Source organism: Nothoprocta perdicaria, unplaced genomic scaffold, assembly GCF_003342845.1.
Source record: "Nothoprocta perdicaria isolate Ctin4 unplaced genomic scaffold, notPer1 scaffold_142, whole genome shotgun sequence".
Taxonomy (NCBI): domain Eukaryota; kingdom Metazoa; phylum Chordata; class Aves; order Tinamiformes; family Tinamidae; genus Nothoprocta; species Nothoprocta perdicaria.
The window spans coordinates 612,355-632,276 of NW_020454561.1; the positions used below are offsets into that span (position 1 = coordinate 612,355).

General features: G+C 38.1%; 1 protein-coding gene across 2 annotated transcripts in view; it reads left to right on the plus strand.

The window, feature by feature from the left end:
• Positions 1-19,922, plus strand: part of TDRD3 (tudor domain containing 3) — a 98,712-nt gene that overhangs the window by 57,292 nt on the left and 21,498 nt on the right. The window contains exons 6-12 of one of the 2 annotated variants that reach the window (XM_026034314.1): positions 335-406; positions 946-1,095; positions 1,846-1,986; positions 5,240-5,396; positions 5,795-5,920; positions 17,476-18,308; positions 19,430-19,555. In XM_026034314.1, coding sequence (XP_025890099.1) covers positions 335-406; positions 946-1,095; positions 1,846-1,986; positions 5,240-5,396; positions 5,795-5,920; positions 17,476-18,308; positions 19,430-19,555 — 1,605 coding nt within the window. The remainder of the gene's footprint in view (positions 1-334; positions 407-945; positions 1,096-1,845; positions 1,987-5,239; positions 5,397-5,794; positions 5,921-17,475; positions 18,309-19,429; positions 19,556-19,922) is intronic. The other variant, XM_026034316.1, reaches the window with a different exon arrangement.

Genomic DNA, 19,922 nt, shown 5'->3' on the forward strand with positions numbered 1-19,922 from the left:
GCCACATGCTGTAGGTGTGCCTGCTTGAGCAGGAAGGTTGGACTAGATGATCTGTAGAGGTCCCTTCCAACCTTAAATATTCTGTGAATCTGTGAATCTATAAAATAGCTACCATTTTACAGTTCTTAATTGACATTGAAGGACCGTACATACTCACTTCTTGTCAAGCCGAATACTTGACTAAAGGATTAACATCTTTTTTGTGCTTAATATATTTCTTTTGTGTTTCATGAATGTTCTCAAATGGAGACTGTTACCAGATAATCTTTTGTTTGTTTGATTGATTCTTTATTTTTCCATTTTTTATTTATTAATCAGCAATTTTCTTTTGCAGAGTTTAGCAAAACACAATAGGAGTAACATTGGAACGGAAGGTGGCCCTCCCCCTTTTGTGCCTTTTGGGCAGGTACGATGAATTTCTCCTGGTCATTGAAGTGTGACATAAAAATTGAAGTTGCAACATTTGATAGAGTAACCTGGATCGTGATACCCAGGGGCTCTAGTTCCATTTGCCTAGAGGCTACCAAAACTCTTTCAGACAAGGTAACACAATTTGTTCTTGGAGTGGCTGCAGCTCCCAAGGAGATCGCTGCTATTAATCTTTAAAAAACAAGAACAAAAAAACCCTATAAAAACTATAGTTAGATCACTATGAACTAATTAATATCTTTGATTCTTCCTGCATTATCTTGCCTTCTTATGTGATAAAAGATGTTTACAGAAATAGTGTTAGCCGTATTATGAAATAAGTTCTGAACATAAATATCATTCTTTGGCCTCTCTTGTGAACAAGGTGGTTTGCTGTCAGCAGAGATAGCTAAATGTCCTCCCTGTAAGTTTTTGTGATTGCATTGGTTTTTCTGAAGTTGTACTACTGTAATGGAGTATTTATTTATTGCTAGTGACAGTAGCAGAGTTAATTACAACTTTCTTTTGTTCTGCCAGAAATGTGTGTCTCATGTACAAGTGGACAGCAGAGAGCTTGATCGCAGGAAGACTCTGCAGGTGACAAATACTGCAAAACCTGTTGCTGACAATGATGAATTTGAAAARCAGAGAACAGCTGCCATTGCAGAAGTAGCAAAGAGCAAGGAGGTGAGAGTGCAGGCAGTSCAACATTTTGCTTACTTTGTTTGGTCTTTAGTTGTTTTAAATATTTTAAATATTTTTTAAATATTTTWAAATATCTTTTAAATATTTCTGTCCTAAATCAAAAATACTTTCTGATGTTCGGCTCATTATCTCTCTCTTTAAAACGATGAATCAAAAGCAGTGAATCCTTTTTGGATTAATGAGTGCATTCCTATTTGCATTCAGCTAATATGCTGAGCAAATAGCTCTATCACAGGATGTTTTATTGTAGATATGACTTTGATAACAGTATTAAAATGTGTGGATTTTGCAATTAAAATAATGAGATAAAGTAATAAGTACAGATTATTATTTTCAGGCTGCAATTTTAGTTCTCAAAAATCCCTGAGAGCTGCTTTGTAGACAGAAGCTAGCTATAGAATAGCTAGGAAATTTTGTCCATCTAATGCATCAGTTTTTTATGCCCTCTCTCAGTTTTCCATTTTAGCCTACTGCTACAATTTAAAATAATTCATGAAAACTAGAATTATGTAACCTTTTTTTCCAGCCCAATCTGGGCATGGTGGCAAAATAAAGTCCTACAAAATAAATTAATCCTTTTTGTGCAGATTAGCACTTTATTTGTTGATGTAAAACCTAATCATAAAAAATACAGCTGCAACAGGTTTAGTGCACTTTGTGTAGCTGCTAAATATTAAGGCTTATTTTCCTAAGTGTCGTTTACTGAAATATTGTTTTTGTGGTTATCTCAAGACCAAGACGTTTGGAGGAGGAGGTGGTAATACCAGAAGTAACCTCAGYGTGAGCGCTGCAGGGAATCGAAACAGGGAGCTGTTCCAGAAAGAGAAGGCAACAAAACCTGAGGGAAAAAATGAAGGTGTCTATCGAGAACTGGTAAGGCTGAAGGCTTTAATGAAACCTTAAACTTGTGTGCTATTAAAAACAACAACAAAGCCCTGAAGAATGAGACTTTCCTTTCAATTTATTTTTAAGTCTATTTAGAATGATTAGGGTGTTTCGTACCTTACTGTACCTTACTGAGATAGTTAAGGTGCAGCATTATTCTCGAGAACTTTGTCTTCTTAACCACTAAAAATTAAAAGTGTCCTCACAAAGGAAAGTAGATGTACACACAGCCAAGTTCAATACAGTATAGAGCTATTTTCTCATTTAAATCAGTGTTGTGTGTTAAGATTGATTAATTTGGTTTAGGCAGGAAACTTATATTTTCCAATTTCTGCATGCCAGATAACGTTTTAACGTAGCTTTTTTTCCATGTTAGTTTAATATTCATTTACAAAGATCTGTTTTAAACCATTCATTTGACAAGAAGAAAGCCACATATTGCTTTTCATATATTTGAGATGTCGAAGTAGAAGTACTTCTGCTGTAGCATTTGAGTGTCATGTTGACACGGYCACCGTGTTTCCTTTTCAGTAAGGTGGCTGTTACTATTGGAGCATCGGAACTGTGCTACTTAATCTAAAATGTCACATTTAAATCTSTTTTGTAACTTTATATTTAGTAATATGACGTGTTCTTTGAATTGAGTGGGCATAGGATAAGCAGTTCTTGAAAMTTCTGGTTTGCTTGCTTACGCAGTCTAAAAATTCACAATGGAGATTTTATTTGTAATTGAGAGACTCCAAGATTTCCAAGTATGCAGAACCAAGTAGTGATTCTCATTCAGATGACGAAATGAGCCGGAAAGAGGGGTCACGGTGATACAAGAACTCAGTAGGCCAGGATCCAAATGCTGGTTATAGGTATCCGTTACTGTTGAATATTTTCAAGCTTATTTACTTTTAAGATTTAACCAGCACAAGAAAAGACACATAGGGATTATACAACAGTAAAACGACCTGTTTTTGTTTTTTGTTTGTATTGTGAGTGCCCTCTCCTTTCAACAAGATGGCTGTTTCCAACACCATGCTCAGAAATGCCAAATACAGAATTGTAGAAAAAGGTCTGAAAGGGTGTCAGGATGCTATTTAATCATTCCTATGTCCACAGCAGTGATATATGATGCTCYTGAGAACAGCATGTCTACCTAGACAGACTACTTAAAATTCTAACTATTTTTTTTCTTTAAAGTTTTTTTTTTCTTTACTTCTATGACTTGCAAGGAAATTACTTCACACTGCACTGTAAATAACAATATTTACAACTTAATGAAACTTCAGAAATGTTAAATAAAGTAATAGTTGCTTTTTGCAAAAAGCAAATATGAACCCGGTAAATCTAGAAACCCCTTTTCATTTCTATGAAATCATCTTAGATCTTAAAATTGGTCTCGAATCTCTTGGGATTATTATAAAGTTGTCTTGATTGTTCACTTGTACGTCTGTTTTAAACAGTAAATTTTTTTTGGATCTATTTGATGATAATCAGGAAAACTGAAGCACCATATCTTCACAAACAAAATAAGAAACAAAGAAATAAGTTTCCCGTATAGACAGACAGTAGATAGCTCAGTCATTCTGCTCCCTATAGACCTTCCAGTATATACAAGTCTTCCTAGAAGTCTAAGGGGTTTTGTTTGTTTGTTTTCCTCCCGTGGTTTCATACCTGAGAACTGGCAAGATAGGAGTTATATAAATAAAGTTGAGGGAGAGATTTTGACATCCATAGAGGCTTTAGATACGGCCTTCTCTTTCTGGTGGTCTGTGGTCTGGGAGGTTGCCTCTCCCTCTAGACATTTACACAATATTTCCCTTTTACTGGATCCTGAAAGTCTCAGTGGTTGCCACTTCTTTCTTTATGCAGTTGTGTGTGCTTGATCCAAGAACACCGTGGATGAGTTTGGGAATGAGGTAGGGCCCACTAAACAGTCCGAGTTAACTCAACCCAGCATGTAAAAGTTATCCAAACTCTAAAATGCACATATATTGCACATAGCAATGATTTTGGAGAGCTAAATGTGGTTTTGAAAGTTATTTGGATTTCTACATTGGAATTTCTAATGTGGTTGTGTTGAGATAACAACCACAGGCTCCAGTTTTTGGTTCTGTGCCCCAAATGACACCTGCGTAAATCTGTTGTCCCACAGCACACAGTCAGTCTTGAACTAACAATGAATAGATCAGGATATATTCATATCAGGAGACAATGAGGGATTAAGTAATTGYATCATAAAACTATGGCAGCAGGGAGAAGAAGGGGATCAATTTTATCTGTCAGGGCTTTTACAGTCCTATTATACATTTTTGTTACTAAAACGGTTTAAATTCTTTTAAGCAGTGGATGAAAGAGGAGTTGTGCACCTCAAAGGGCGAGTTTGTTGAGTTTATTGGCCACTGTCCTTTTGGCACTTGTTGCCTGCATGTGGCATTGATCATAGGACTCCAGTTAAGAATGTACTTGGCTGCAGCTGTGGCACTGGATGGATAACTGGCAACTGGCTTCAGGTTGGTGGAATGAAGAAGGACGGAGCCTGAGAGAGACCTTTGGAAAGCAGGATTATTTTTTTCCCTTCTCCTCTCACTTCATTTTCAGTGCATGTATCTCTGCAGCAGAAGAGGTAGCAGCTGAGTCCTTTAAGCACAGTGAAGATGTAAGGTTATTTTCTATAATTCATGCTCTGTGATTCCTACTTTACCTTTCTGCCACTGTATTCTCTACAGCTTGGAATAAGAAAGCCTGTATTTCTGTAGAATAAAGTTACTTGTGTTTCTTGTTTTTTCTTCTACAGAATAGTGATTATGTGTTCTCCATGTTTTAAGAAATATATAACTGTTTTTTGTACTGTTTGTAAGAGCTGTGGACAGGTTCAAACGGGAACAAAAGGCTTGCTTTTATACCAGCACTGCTTTGAGAGCTACTTTTACTTTTCCTCTGAGAGAAAGTGTATTACTGTTTGTCAAACATTTTGCAGTGACAGAAGAGGCAGAATAGGGGAGTTTGTGTTTGAAACCACCTAATATTAAAAGTGAAAATCAATTAATTAAGAAATGATRAAACAAAATCTCTGCTAGCCATTTTATTATACCAAAGAGCTTGTGAGGATTATATAAAAGACTGAAATATTTATCATCAATGAAATATGAATTAGTGTTTTAAYTAAGTATTAATGCATAATTACAAATCTGGTGGTTTTACAGTCTCTGTTGTAACTTAACGATGAGTTCTGTGTATATCTTTGTTTCAGGTCGATGAAAAGGCTCTAAAACACATAACAGAGATGGGTTTCAGCAAAGAAGCAGCAAGACAGGCACTTATGGATAACAGTAACAGCCTAGAGGCAGCATTAAATTTTCTTCTGAACAGCAGTAAACAGAAACCCATTCAGGGACCACCACCCAGAGGTATGACTTGCAAAGAACAAACTTGCTGGAGAACAAAGCATTCATGAGCAAAGCCCACACCACATGTATGGTGGATTGCTAATGTATTTACATAAGAGTATATATACATATTTGTTTTCTCACAAGTTGTAATACATTGCAAGCTTGAGAGCAAGTACTTGGAAAAGATATCTATTTTCGTCATTTTTCTTAATTTTAAGCCATAGATTTAAATATCCTTCAGGGAAAATATCTAGATTTATTTTGTCTTTGATTTTTAAGGACATTTTAAGGAAATATAAACATTTGATATGTTAAGTATGCTAAAATTAAATGTTGCTCCTTTCTTTATTTCTTGGTTCTTATTTTTTTTTTTCCGCTCTCATCCCTGATCTCCAAATAACTTTTGATGTTTGCAGGTAAAGGAAAGGGCCGAGGCAGAATAAGACCTGAGGATGAAGAAGAGCTAGGGAATGCCAGACCATCTGCACCAAGCACATTGTTTGACTTCTTGGAATCCAAAATGGGTACTTTAACAGTAGAGGGTAAGTTACTGAAATTAATACATCTGGAACCAGTATTGGTGGAATTCTTTGACCTAACTTGGTCATATAGAAATGGATGTAAGAAGTTCCATCACAGTCAGCAGTGAAAAATGAGGAGGACTAAAACCATTCACCTCTTCTGAGGAAAGGTCAAATAAATTTTACTGTGATGGTTTGAATTTCTCATTTGACTGCAGAAGAGCTTGTTTCAGGCTTAGATAYCTAAAACTCAGTCATTTTGAAAATAGATGAGATAAATCTTTGCTTGTTAATCTAATTACTTAAAGGCACTTGTAATCTTTGTTGGCTTTAATGAGCTTTCTTGTTGTTAAGAAGTAATTAAAAGAAAACAAACAGCAATCCTTCTTCCTCAGCTGATAAATGTTACATTCTGTCTGGTGCTCAATTAAAAATTCAGTAACGATAGAAAGCTGATTTTTTTTTCAATTCCCTCAATCTGAAAAAGATTTTTTTTTTTCCCCCACTGAACTATTAAATGACCATCTTCTCAGAGTTGGTCTATTTAATAACTTTGGAGACTGAAAAAATACAGGATCCTAGAAAGAGAAATATAATAATTTCAAAGATTTAATGTGAAAATTTCTTTCCTTAAATGTCCTTTCAGACTTTTCTTCAGAGACCATATAAGGATGTAGTTTATGTACTCATAATTCAAAATCTGTTCATAAGTTGGAAGCAGTAACAGGTGCATTRAAGAAAAAAAAATGAAGTGGAAACTCCAGGCAACCTGAGGTCTCTAGAGACTGCTGTAATATTAAAGTAGAACTCAGTATGTTGATCTCAGCTATAAGTTGAGATCCTTTGTTGTTTTGCGTATGGGCTTGAAGGTGTTGCAGTGGCCATGAAATGAAAATGTCTCCTTATAGTAACTCCGTCCTCACATTGAGTTGTATTTTTTTCTCCCTCAGAAACAATCTGCTTTCAAAAAGGGTGGAGAAATAGCATTATACTAGAATTTGTATGAACCGTTTGATATTTTGCAATTCTCTAAGGAATTAATGCATCCAAGGAATCCTTTTATGTAAGGATTTCAATTTTAACTTTCAAATTAAGCTTTTCAACTATTGGGTCTTGGCTCTTGTTTTGTGTATTAAGGCAAACTAGTGGCACTTTCATACTAGTTGTTAAAGACATGCAGGAAATTACTGATAAGGAAAAGGGAGTTAATGTTGAAAGCTTTAAAGTACGGCTAGATGTTGGTGCCTAAATGTACTTTCTAGTAGCCAGATTGGTTGGTTGATGCAGTCCTCTGAATTTACCTTAGAAGGAATCTGATGTTGTACTAAAAACAGACCACTGTTAAGTTTGCAAGCAAAATAAATAAAACAAAAATCTAAAATAACAAACAAGTTAAAATCTAAAATAATAAACAAGTTTAAATCTAAAAAATAAACAAGTTAAAATCTAAAATAATAAACAAGTTAAACAAGATGGATTCTCAACTCTTTTGGTAGAAATGGGGCCCATATATGAGCATGTGACGCAATGGAGCTTTTCTTAGGCCTCTGTACTTTTGAAAATGCAAAGAATCATGGCCAAAACTGTATGGCTGCAGTTTATAAGTAAAACAGATATTTATAATTTACAGATGGAAGTAATTTTTCTCTAAGGTGTATATACAATTCTCATTAATGTTAATGAGGTTGTATGTGCTCTGAAGTAGGGAACAGATCTGTTTGTGATTTGGCTCTCCCATTTAGCATGGATGCAAATTGCCGAAATGTTGCTCTGCTTGATTTTTTACTGCAAAAAATAAACAACTGTAATATCAGTAGATGTCTGCATCTAAAATACAGTAAGTTATAACTATTGTTTTGGTTAGAGGAGAAGGATCTTTTTTGACTGTTATTCCTGTTTTTGGCTTATTTATATTATAAAATATGCCCTTTCTTGCTAGTTTATGCTAGCTGTGCTATGTTTATGCTTATTTTTCTAGGTGTGTATTTGTGCTTGAGGGGTTCATTATTAAATTAGAAGAAAGATCAAGTTGTATACAGTGCATTAGTGCATTAACAAAATAAGTTTTCTGGAAAAAATATTGGGATTATCTGTTTCCCATTAAATACATGCAGTTCTTTTATCAATTATTTTTGTGAAATCATTCAGGCMTCTGAAGCTGTGCACTTACAGTTGCCACCTCCCCATGCAGAGGAGCAGTTGGTATTAACACACTCAGGTATTTCTGCAGCAAGTCAGCGTATTCAGGTGGGAGGAAAATGAGTCTAGGAATTGAGTTTCAGAAGGCAATGCCCATATGTAAGGAAAAGGAAGCAAGAGCAAAGGCAAAGGGCACATGTTCTGCTCTAGGAAACCTGGTGAGCAGCCAGGGCCAGGAGACAGAGGAGCAGCTGGCCAAGGCAGGGGTGTTGCTGCTGCAGCTGGAGCGAGGGGCTCTCAGAGCCCTCTTGGAGCCTCCCAACGCTTTAAGGATGGGCTGGGGTCCCTTAATACAAAGGATTTGCTTAGGAAATGTCATAGCTTGTAGTCCTTTGGATAGTGAATACTRTGTGAGCACTGAATGTAGGCTGAGTCTCAGTGCAACTGTCTCTTTAGATWAATACTGTTTTATGTTCTAGGTGGGTTTATATCTTACTAAAACATTATGTAAAAGCGGAGGAAAAACAGCTGTTTTTTAATGAATGTTGTATACAGTTTGTAGCTGTTTTTTATATTCAGAAAACAGGGTATGGCTTACTAGCACCTTTTTCACTCAATTTAAATTTAATTTAAATTTAAACATAGGAAGTTCCATCTCCATGTGAGGAAGAACTTCTTCACTGTGAGGGTGACAGAGGCCTGGAACAGGCTGCCCAGGGAGGCTGTGGAGTCTCCTTCTCTGGAGGTCTTCCAAACCTGCCTGGATGCTGCCCTGTGCCGAGTGCTCTGGTGTCCCCTCTGGAGCAGGGGGTTGGATCTCTAGAGGTCTCTTCCAACCTCAACCATTCTGTGAATCTGTGAATTTGATCTTCTCAGTTGCTATGGGCCTAACAGACAAGTAGCTCTTCCTTAGTATTAGAAGAGCAGTGATAAAAGATGAATCAGAGGAGCCACTAGAAACAACTCATGKGCTTGGAGGTTGCATAAGGTTTCCTCATTGCTGTTCTGCAGAGGAACTGCCCCCATGCTGGCCGGTTTTCTGTCTTTGCRTGGGACACAGTGCCTTCCCCACTGAACGTGGACGGTGCTGGGTTGCTCTACAGTACTTCATGTCTGTCCCGTAAAGCCTCTGAAATTGCAGYGTGTTTAATGTGCTTAACGAGAAAGGTCTTTGTGGAGGGGGGTTGGGAATAGAGGGCACTCCTACCGTTGCACTAAAGCACGTGATCAGGAGCATAGAATACCTGACATGAGCACTTCTGCCATCATCATCATGTTAAACCCTCTTGTATGCTTTTRGGACAGCTTTTAATTTCTTAAATAACTATGTATTAGCCAAAAAGGAGCATTTTATAAACAAGGATAGATGATTTTTAATTCTGTGTGTCACATTTTCTTCTGAAATGGTTTATGTGATCCGGCAAGGAAAATGTTTGGAAATAAAAACAGTTATTTCTGTAACACAAAGACGTGCTTTTCTCTGATCATATCTCCTTGCTTTTCTTATCTACTGATTCTTATTTTCCATCTGAAATCTAGACTCTGTTTATTGTTGAGAATTTATAAATTTCTTTTTGAATCTGCAGTTGCAAGGCTAGATGGCTCAGTTCATGAGCAGGAGCTATCAAGAAGTTGTTCAAAGCTGATTTTGATACCTTTTTCCTATTTAGACTAAGCAGAAGAATATTCATGAATTGGAATAGATTTGCATTGTGTTCAGGAGATGCCTTTTTTTTAGAGATAATAATGCACATAAAGTTTATTTTAGTAAGCATCAATTTGCTAGAAGAAAATAGGATACATAATCTTTTGTTCTTAGTGATACCTTTTTTTTACATCCTTTCATTTTTCATTGTTAAATATTGTTTTGCTTTTCAGTAATTACTGYAGTCAAAAACATTTCATTACTCATAATCAACTAATTATTTAATAGGTAAAACAGTATATAGTAAATACACTTTCTTTAAAAGAAATACATTAAAAAATGAGGGGGGAAAAAAAGCACAGTTGTATCCTACAGATATTTTCTTTTGCTATGAATGATTTTTTTTTTAACTTTAGAAGGTATTTTTGTGTTGAAAGCAAGTAGTCTGGTCTTCCTCTCRGAGAGAAACCTACCAGGTATGCACAAAAATACAAACAAAAATATATATTTTTTCTTTTGTTATGGGGGGAATTCAACCATCTTTGGCAGCTAGAATAAGAAAAAGAAAACAGGGATTTTTAGGGAAAACAAAACAGTGCCAGGAGATTCTGACTGAAGTATAAGAAAGAACTAGACCTGGACAAAAGTACTGAGAAACCTGTCTGTGTTTCTGATACTCACCTCTCCTTAGTTCTTGGGAATTTGAGAACAGGCTGGTGCTTCGYCCACTTTGAATCTAAATTCATGAAAACTTGAGACAGACACCTGCCTCCTGAGGAGGTGGTGGGGGAAATAAAGACCAACTTACCAACTTTAGAAACAAATGTGTGCTTGTGTTATACATATATCTGTATACTTAAAGGAGAATCATAGTGATTATTCTGGTTAGAACATGAACTCATGATATAGAAGGCGAAGGTGAAAATATTTCAGTTGTTTAGAATTTCCTCTTTCATCCTTCAAGAGACAGGATGCGCTTGGGGTGGATACTTCATGCCTCTTCTATAAAAATAAAACTACTGCACAACAAATGGAAAAATTAATGGGACCACAGGGGAGAAAAAMAAAACAAAACAAAACAGCAAGAGAGAGGATGTCTTTGTAATGTATTAGTAAGGTTACTCTGTGAGCTGGTGCACGTCATAGGCTGCAGTAGGCTGTGGTCTCTGCTTGCTGACAGTTGGGCTTTGAAGGATGTACAAATTTAGACGCTYGGTTTTGATTTACACATGATTGAATTAGTTGTATTAATGACATTAATTGCTTCAGCAATTACYGAAATCACCACTTCAAAAGCAGAATCTTTCATTTCTGATGTGAGTTTTCTGTATTCATCTTCTAGTTGCTATGTGTCATTAAGCCTTTCTTGATAGATGGGTAACCACAGGAAGTTCTATCTCCAGGTGAGRAAGAGCTTCTTCCCTGTGAGGGTGACAAGAGTCCTGGAACTGGCTGCCCAGGGAGGTTGTGGAGTCTCCTTCTCTGGTGGTCTTCAAAACCCGCCTGGATGCCGCCCTGTGCCCCGTGCTCTGGGTGTCCCTGCTGGAGCAGGGGGTTGGACTGGATGATTTCTAGAGGTCCCTTCCAACCTCCACCATTCTGTGACTCTCTAACCCTGTCTTGAGTCCCCTGCTCTAGCATGATTTGATAGAGAAGCAATACTTGTCTTTTATTCATCAATTGTCTGTGATTGTTTGGGTTGAGCTTTCACAGAATCACAGAGTGTTTAAGGTTGGAAGGGACCTCTACAGACTTTCCTACAGTCACATTAAAAGACTTCTCCTGATTGCCATTTTCTTCCTTGAGCAAAGTCAGTTTATCAGTTTTGTTGAGTATGTATTCCATAGCTGAATTCAATATTCCTGTTTTGAATGATGCTTCATAATGTCAAACTGCTGCTTCTGTTTTGTAGTCAAAATAGGAGGATAGTTGGCTGCAAATATTTAACATTGTTGAGGCTGGCAAAATGGCCTTGAGGATGGTGGGTTTTGGACTGGTGTTTCATCTCAGCCCATATCTCCCCTCCTTTAGCTGCAGTTATCCTTGTGTCCCTGGTTCCAGCGGTGTCCATAGTAGGTATGTGCAGGCAGAGGCTTGGAGCGTACAGGAGGCCCGTGAAGCGTTGCCTCTAGCAGAGCCTTTCGAAGCGTGTCAGGTTATTCCTCACACCTCTCTGAAGGGCCCCTCCGAGGACATCCCTGCTAATGGAGAGCGAGCGCTTGCAGAGGCAGCAGGGTTCACACCACGGCACTTAGAGAACTACCCGCAGGAGCTGGCCAAAGAAACAGGGCACTTCCATGCTTCTAATTTACCTTCTGCTTAAATTTTCATGCTTGAGATAAACTCTTATGCTTTTTGGAATACACTGACTTGTACTTTTACAGTAGAAGACAGAAGACAGCTGGCACTTCTTGTCTAATCTTAATATATTTTATTTTCCCTTAGTCCATTATGCTTTATATATTCCCCAAATGAATTAAAGATTTGAGATGTATTACACTAAAATATAATTTAAAAAATCTATTTTATTTCTTGGTAATGCAATCTATATAAATAATCTGAGGAGAAAAAAAAAAAGGGGAAAGAAAACATGAGTTCCAACTTTTGTCTGAGTTGAAGAGAATTTTTAAAATTTTGAGTTCACTGTTTTAGCCGTGTTTTCAACTAATATGTTACCATTGAGCAAAGAGATGCAAAATAAAATGCAAAATAAAGGCATTCATGATGAAGCTTTATTTCTAACAATTGAATTTCACTCAGCCTTATTGTTACTATCAATGAAAACAAGCTTATTCCTGTTGTAAAAAAAAAAAAGTATAGTTACTAGCAGTGTAGATTAGGAGACTTTGGTATTCTGTAAGTATCTTCAGATAGAGAAAATAAATTTCATATTTGTAAAGAAGAATAAAAAGTTATACTGTAGTTCCTGTCCTTTTTTTTTTTTTTTAAAAAAAAAGGCATTTAGCCCGATAAATTTTCATTTGTAGTAACTGCAACTATAGAATCATTTTCAYATTCTTCCTATATGTATGATTTTTACTGTAGTAATGTAGACAGATTGATAAGGGTATATTTAATTTGACCAGTGCTATCTTTTTCATAGAATCATAGTATGATTAAAGTTAGGAGGCACCTTTGGAGATCATCTAGTCCAACCCACCTGCTCTAGCAGGGACACCTAGAGCACGTGGCACAGTGTGGCATCCGGGCAGGTTTGGAAGATCTCCAAAGAAGGAGACTCCACAACCTCTCTGGGCARCCTGTTCCAGGGTCTGTTACCCTCTCAGGAAAGTTCTTCCTCAAATTCAGACAGAACTTCCTATGCTTCACTTCGTAGTTGTTGCCTCTTGCTTGGCGCTACTGAAAAGACTGGCCCCATCCTCTCTACATCTTTCCTTAAGATATCAGTATACACATTGMTAAGATCCCACTTGGCCTTCTCTTGTCCAGGCTGAACAGGCCCAGCTCTTTCAGCCTCTCCTCATTGGGCAGATGCTGCAGTGCCCCGGTGGTCTTTGTAGCGCTACGCTGCCCTCTCTCCAGTAGCTTCATCTCCTGCTTGTGCAGGGGAGTCCAGAACTGGACCCAGCACCCTAGATGTGGCCTCACCAGGACTGAGTAGAAAGGGAGGATCACCTCACTCATCCTGCTGGCAACGCTTTTCCTAATGCAGCCCAGGATCCCACTGACCTTCATGGACACACAGGCACGTTGCTGATTCATGTTCAGCTTCTTGTCCACAAGGACTCTCAGGTCTTTCTCCACAGAGCTGCTTGCCAGCAGATCAAGCTCCAGCCTGTACTGATGCCTTCCTTGGGTTACTCCTCACTAAGTGCAGGAAACTGCATTTGTCCTTGTTGARCTTCATGAGGTGCCTCTCCATCCTTTCCTCTGGTCTTTCAGGGTCCCTCTAAATGGCAATGCAGTCCTCGGGTGTATCCGTGTTGTATCATCAGTGACCTTGCTGAGGGTGCACTCTGCCCCTTCATCCTGGTCCCTACCGAATCAGTTGAACAGGTTTGGACATAGCACTGACCCCAGGGGCACACCACTAGCTACAGATGTTCAACTAGACTGTGCCAGTGATCACGGCCTGTGGGCTCTGCCACCCAGCCCCAGGTCTCAATCCTGCTGCTCATCTAAGCCAAACTTCCTGAGCTCCCCTATGAGAATATCATGGGAGACAGTATCAAAAGCCTTGCTAAAGTCACGGCAGACAATATCCACTGCTCTCCCCTCATCTACCCAGGCAGTCAATCCTTTATAGGTGGCTATCAGGTTGGTTAAGTGTGGTTTCCCCTTGGTGAGTCCATGCTGACTATTCCTGATTACCTTCTTGTCCTCCATATGCTTGGAGACAACATCCAGGATGAGCTGTTCCATCCCATTTCCAGGGATGGAGGTGAGCCTGACTGGCCTAGGCTTGCCTGAAACTTGTAGCTTGAGTAAACTGAAGTTTTAGTCTGAGGCTTTGAGGTCTGTTACTTTCCCTCTCAAGTCTTGAACCTTCTTGCCAATATGAGATGCAATTTGCTTTTGGGCAGATGTTTCAAAGTAGCCTAAAAATACAGGCCAAGTTGGAAAGAGAAGTCCAAATAAGTGTCACTGTGGTGGAAAGGCTGCTGCCTTTGAGCTTAGCCACATAATTAAACATGAGAGAATCCACAGGAAAGAGCTACAGGAAACTGTACTTCATAAATACCATAATTCATGGARCCATCTTTTGTTTGTTTGTTTATTATTGCAGTGACTGGGATTGGTTCCTGCTGGCTTCTTCTAAGGAAGAGAATATGATGGTTTATGTAAAGTCTGCTCAGCAGCATCGTGTACAAAAGYGTGAACGCCTGAAAAATAACCAAGTGGCAGTTTTTAAGTGAGACGCTCCAGTAGCTGTCTGGAGCAGCAGAAAACAAAAGCCTTGTCATTAATTTAGAAATGACATTTTTCCAGATGACTCTCTTAAGCATCTAGTCATACTGATAATGGCTGGGGTGATGTGTCTTGCTGTTTGACAGAAGAGCTTATCATCTTTTTTTGCCAAGTGCCAAATTAATAGCAGTTTGATCTCTGCTGTGGGGAAACTTGCCTTTCTGGGAACTTTAACTAAAGGTTCATTGGAGGAGGAGCAGCACTGCTGCAAGCAACTGCTCCTGCCAGGAGAGCACATCTCTGATTAACCTCTCATTGCTTCCCCCCACCCCCCCATTAAAGAACTGAGATAAGATTAATCTCAGTTTTCTGGTGATGAGATGACACAGACACACTAAGAAAGTGTTTTTATCCATTTATAGACTTTTTAGTTGACTGAGTGACGAATTAACATTTACCGTTATTTAGCAATTCCCTTTCAGAAAAAGGACGATGCCTGAGCATTGGGTTAGTGTAAGCTGCTGATTCAAGGCCATGGTGTAAAATGGTATAGTCCACTCAGATGCCAGTGTGTTTTAACAGAGTAGTTGTATGTCCTTATAGGACATTAGTTTACCATACTTTATGTGGCTTAAGGTTAGAATATGAGAATGGTTCARGTGTTTCATAAGCACCCTTTGCATGGCACAGTAAGTGGAGTCTCCTTCTCTGGAGATCTTCCAAACCCGCTTGGATGCCACCCCGTTCCCTGTGCGCCAGGTGCCCCAGCTTGGACTAGATGATCTCTAGAGGTCCCTTCCAACCTCAACCATCCTGTGATTTTGTAAACAGGACTAGAAGAAATGATGCTTACATTTTTTCACCCTTTTGAAAACATCTAATCTCTTCCCGTGCTGTTTAACATTTCAGGACTCTTTTAATCTTCCTGCAGTGTTAAAAAATAATCTCTTCGTGAAAATTCAGATAGACATTAAAATAAGGTTGTTACTTTTATATCACCATCATATTACATTGGGAAGTCATTTATTTGAAAAAGCTGTTTTCCAAATAGTTTTTTTGCAACTGCTATATTAGAAAATTGTTGTTTTTAAAGTAAATGTGTAGCAGTTGGCATTTTCTGTTAACACCCTGCAAAAACTTCTGTTGCCTGAAACRAAGTTATATAAATTCTTCCAATAAGTACTTAATTCTGGATGAACCTATTTGTGTCAACATTTAAACATGATGCTTGATTTTTTTTTTCTTAGCTGTTAACACTGGTTTTAAATCCCCATGCTTCCTTGAATAGTWCTAGGTTGTAATTGCAAATGAAACTTGTTTTGTAAAATCCTGTATTACAAGTAATTCTTGTAACAGTAATTACAAGTAATTCTTGGGGCGATGAATAGCATTTTAATTTTTTTGTTCTAGATTTTAAAGACTTTCYTTTTCTTGTTGATAGGAATACTATTAATATAAGAATGCTTGTAGTTTTGTATTTTTTTTTCTGGAAATAGAAATAGAGGCTGAAGAAAAGGTAGAGAAGTTTTCTACAACCATAGCACAGCTGTAGGTTGCCACTCAGCCATGTCAGGGGGCAGCCAGGACTTCTGCCTCTGTGTCTCTGTTCCCTACGTGCCTGTTAGGATGGAATTCAAAAAAAAAAAAAAAAAACCAAAAGGACACAGGTTTTCTTACCTACCTTTTAATACCCAGGAGTGCCTCATATTTTAAGATTTATCCCTTTGCTATGGACTTCGTAAGTTTATAATGCCCATTATGTTATTCATGTATGAAACTAATGTGTGCGCTCAAAGTTAGGCTTATAATTGAATATGTTTCTGATTTATCTCCCTGAAATACAATCTGAGCTGCAAGAACATCATAAGTAGTCAAAAAATAAACACACTCACAAAGAGTCTTAGCGAAATGATAGCGTGGCCATAGTATTTACAGAATATTGCACACTTACATTCCCTTTCTGGTAGATGACCTTCAGACTGATGGTTTCTCCAGTATCCAGTTCCCAGATCTCTTCCAGATCTCCATCTGTCCCACTCGCGAGCTTCTCCAACCTGAAATTTGCCAGCAGATCCCAATTGTGTCTGAACAYGTGCACACACGCACGGAATAGGAAAACAGTGTGATTAACTGTGTAAATAAGAGGGAGCTGGCCAGGTTAGAATGTTGAAAAAAGCCTATTTATTGGTGGTTGCCCTGTTTTATTCATTTCTTCTCCAGGTCCGTTGCTTTTAGATTCACCTTGATTTTTCCCTCCTTTTTTTTTCCCCTAAATGTCCTGTTACAAGTTTTGTACAATCTCATCCCAAGTAAGTTTGCTCTTTCCAATGATAATTGGAATAATTCCATGATAATCTTGTTTTGTCTTCTTGTTAATTGAAGTTCTGGTCGACTCCTCTGAAGTTTAGGCTTGAGTGGCTGCTGTTATGGCCTGTTGGTCGGAGGCTTAGGAGTAGTGCACATTGTCCTCATTAGCTTCAGTTTGTGCTGAAGAGAAACTATTTTTATAGCAAGTTTCAATTTGGTTAATAAATCTTTCCCCGCATTTTCCTCTCTCCTCTTTTCTCCCCACTGGAATTCTTCTTCTTTCTCTTAAGTGACTGTTATTGGCAAGTTACTGATGTCCGTGGGGAGAAATGAATAATCTCCTGTAAATTTATGTCCAACCTTTCACATACTGGTAGGTTGTTTGGTTCTAAGTACTGCAGAAGGATATACKTTTTTCATCAATTAGGAATTGTAATCTACAGTTCCAATGTCTTTTCTGCTAATTCTTAGTTTACATTTCATCTCTCTACCACAAATCTAAATGCCGCTCACTTTTCCAATTAATGCTATTGCTTTTTWAATTAATGTCTGAAACAATATTTCTAAAATATTTTCATGGGAAATATTTTAATAATTGATATCTTTTCCTTTGCAGAGCCCAAGGTGCAGTTCCAGACGCCACACCAAGCCCCACACAAAGCTCTGAACACCGAGCAGAATGGCATCCGAGAGCCCCATCCGAGACACGTGACCCGCAATGACATGAGGCAGCCGAGGAACGAGAAGCCCCCTCGTTTCCAGAGGGATGCTCAGAATTCAAGGCAGGCTTTGGAAGGTGGTGGCTTGCCACGAAGCAGAGGTCCTGAAAGGCACGGCTCTTTAGAGCACTGGACGGATGAAAAAAATAGAAATGACAGACATTATCCCAGAAACGACAGGCCAAAGGATTTGGGTTATTCCACTCACCAGAGTGATGGTCCTTTTAAAAAAAGGGATTACAATATGCAAAACAGAATGGGAAAAGGGGCGTCATTCACGGAACTCAAGGAGAACTCTGCTGCTCAAGATATCATAGACAACAATAACCAGAAACGTGGGAAAAGGGAAAACCAAGTGCACGGTTCTGAATTTTTTTGTGATAGGAAGGCGCGAACAATCAGTAATGAAACCTTTGCGTTAAAAAGTGAGCACCATTTTGGAGTGAATAATGATTATCAGAATCCTGCCAGAACTGATAATTTTAGCACGGTGCCCAATGGCGACAGCGAGCCCCATCCGAAGGGAAGACGAGTAGGACCTATCAAATCATCCGGACCCACCACRATTCCCTCTTTTGATGACAAAATGTTATATTACAACACCGGACCCAAGAGGAGATCTGGGCCCATAAAACCAGAGAAAATATTAGAACCACCGAGTCACGTGGACTACGGGAAGAGTTGGAGACCAGGGGATGAGTGTTTTGCTCTTTACTGGGAAGACAACAAGGTATGCTTGGCCACATAAGCACTGCAGACCGTACCTTTTGTGTGTTCCTTTGTATCTGAGGGAAATCCATAGGGCACAAGGGCTCTTGTATAGGTGTGTAATTTGCCTCTCGGCTGGCATCCTATGCTGTTTATGAGAGAGGGGATTGAATTCACTGCGTGAAACTACCTACTTACATTAATTCACCCTGGGGACAATTGTGTTGCCCTGATTTAGGTTGAGTTTARGATGCCTAAACTCCCAACTTTCATAGCAGTGCCTAAAAGTGGAAGGGTTACATATGGATTGTAAATGCCATATCCCTCCTTGTCTGGCTTTGCTTAAAAGAGTTTTTGTTATTTATGTCTTAAGGAGTTTTCTGGTATTCTTCTTAGATTCTTTTATAAGGTTTGCCTCTTTCTGGCAGTCCAAGATGAGAACTGCCTTAAATATTTTTTCTTCTTTGAATAGCTTTTATTCCCAGCATTTTCTGTCTTTTTTYCTCTTTTTTTCTCCTTTTTCTTTTTTAACTGCAGTTTAACCACTGCAGTGATGTCTGTGGTCAGCAAGAGGAAAAAGTGAYTGGATATCTTCCGATTAACTTTTCGTTTTTTGGATAAATGTTGAAAAGCCAAGTTTGGGATTGATAAAGGAAAACTTTCTGATGGGACACCATTTTATATTTTATTTTAGTCCATTTTATAGTATAGCTATGCCACATATTAGAATAAAACAGCATGCATAGTATCTAAGTGTATATGTATAAGCAACTGCTCATTAGGTAGGTATTGTTTTAAAAGTCAGTTCTCTCTACACAACAGTTTATTTTTCAGACAAATGAAGAAGAGGCTTTTAAATTCTAAATTTAAAAGTTGCATAAAATCTCCATGATTATTGTAAATTCACTGTTAAAACACATTTTTTTATTATACTATGTCCTTACAGTTATCGGCCATGTTTAAAACTGATGTGCAGTTTTAATATCTTAATCTTACAGATACTTACTAGTATATCCTGAAAACTTACAGATATCTTACTCAAATTTTAATCCTGACAATGAGAGTAAAAGTTTAGGTAAAAATAAAAAGTGTGTGTAGTCTTTCAAGTGGTATTTTGTGACCTTTGAAAATTTCTCTTTGAAGTTCTACCGGGCAGAAATTGAAGCTCTCCATTCGTCGGGGACAACTGCAGTTGTCAAATTCTGTGATTATGGAAATTATGAAGAGGTGCTTCTCAGCAACATCCGGCCCGTTCACGCAGACACGTGGGTATGTGATAAACTGTATACAAAGATATAAGCTACGTATTTAGCACGCAATATGTAATCCTTCACGAATGAGTGCAATTCATGCACAGTGCTGCTTTGAAAAGCGTGACAAAAATACTTAAAAAGCAAATAGACAAACAAAACTTTCCTGGCTTTTAGCTGTCTATATGAAATTTCTTACTGATGATAAAAGCGTAATATTATGTGGTATTTTTCATGTATAATAAAATAAAATTGTATCATTTGGAAATGAACACTTTAATTGACTTGTCCGATAAAATGTTTTATGCATATTTTCTCCCTAAAAGTTGTGCTTCCTCTGTTCAACGCTAAGTGACTAACAGATTTCTATTTCATTTCATGTATGT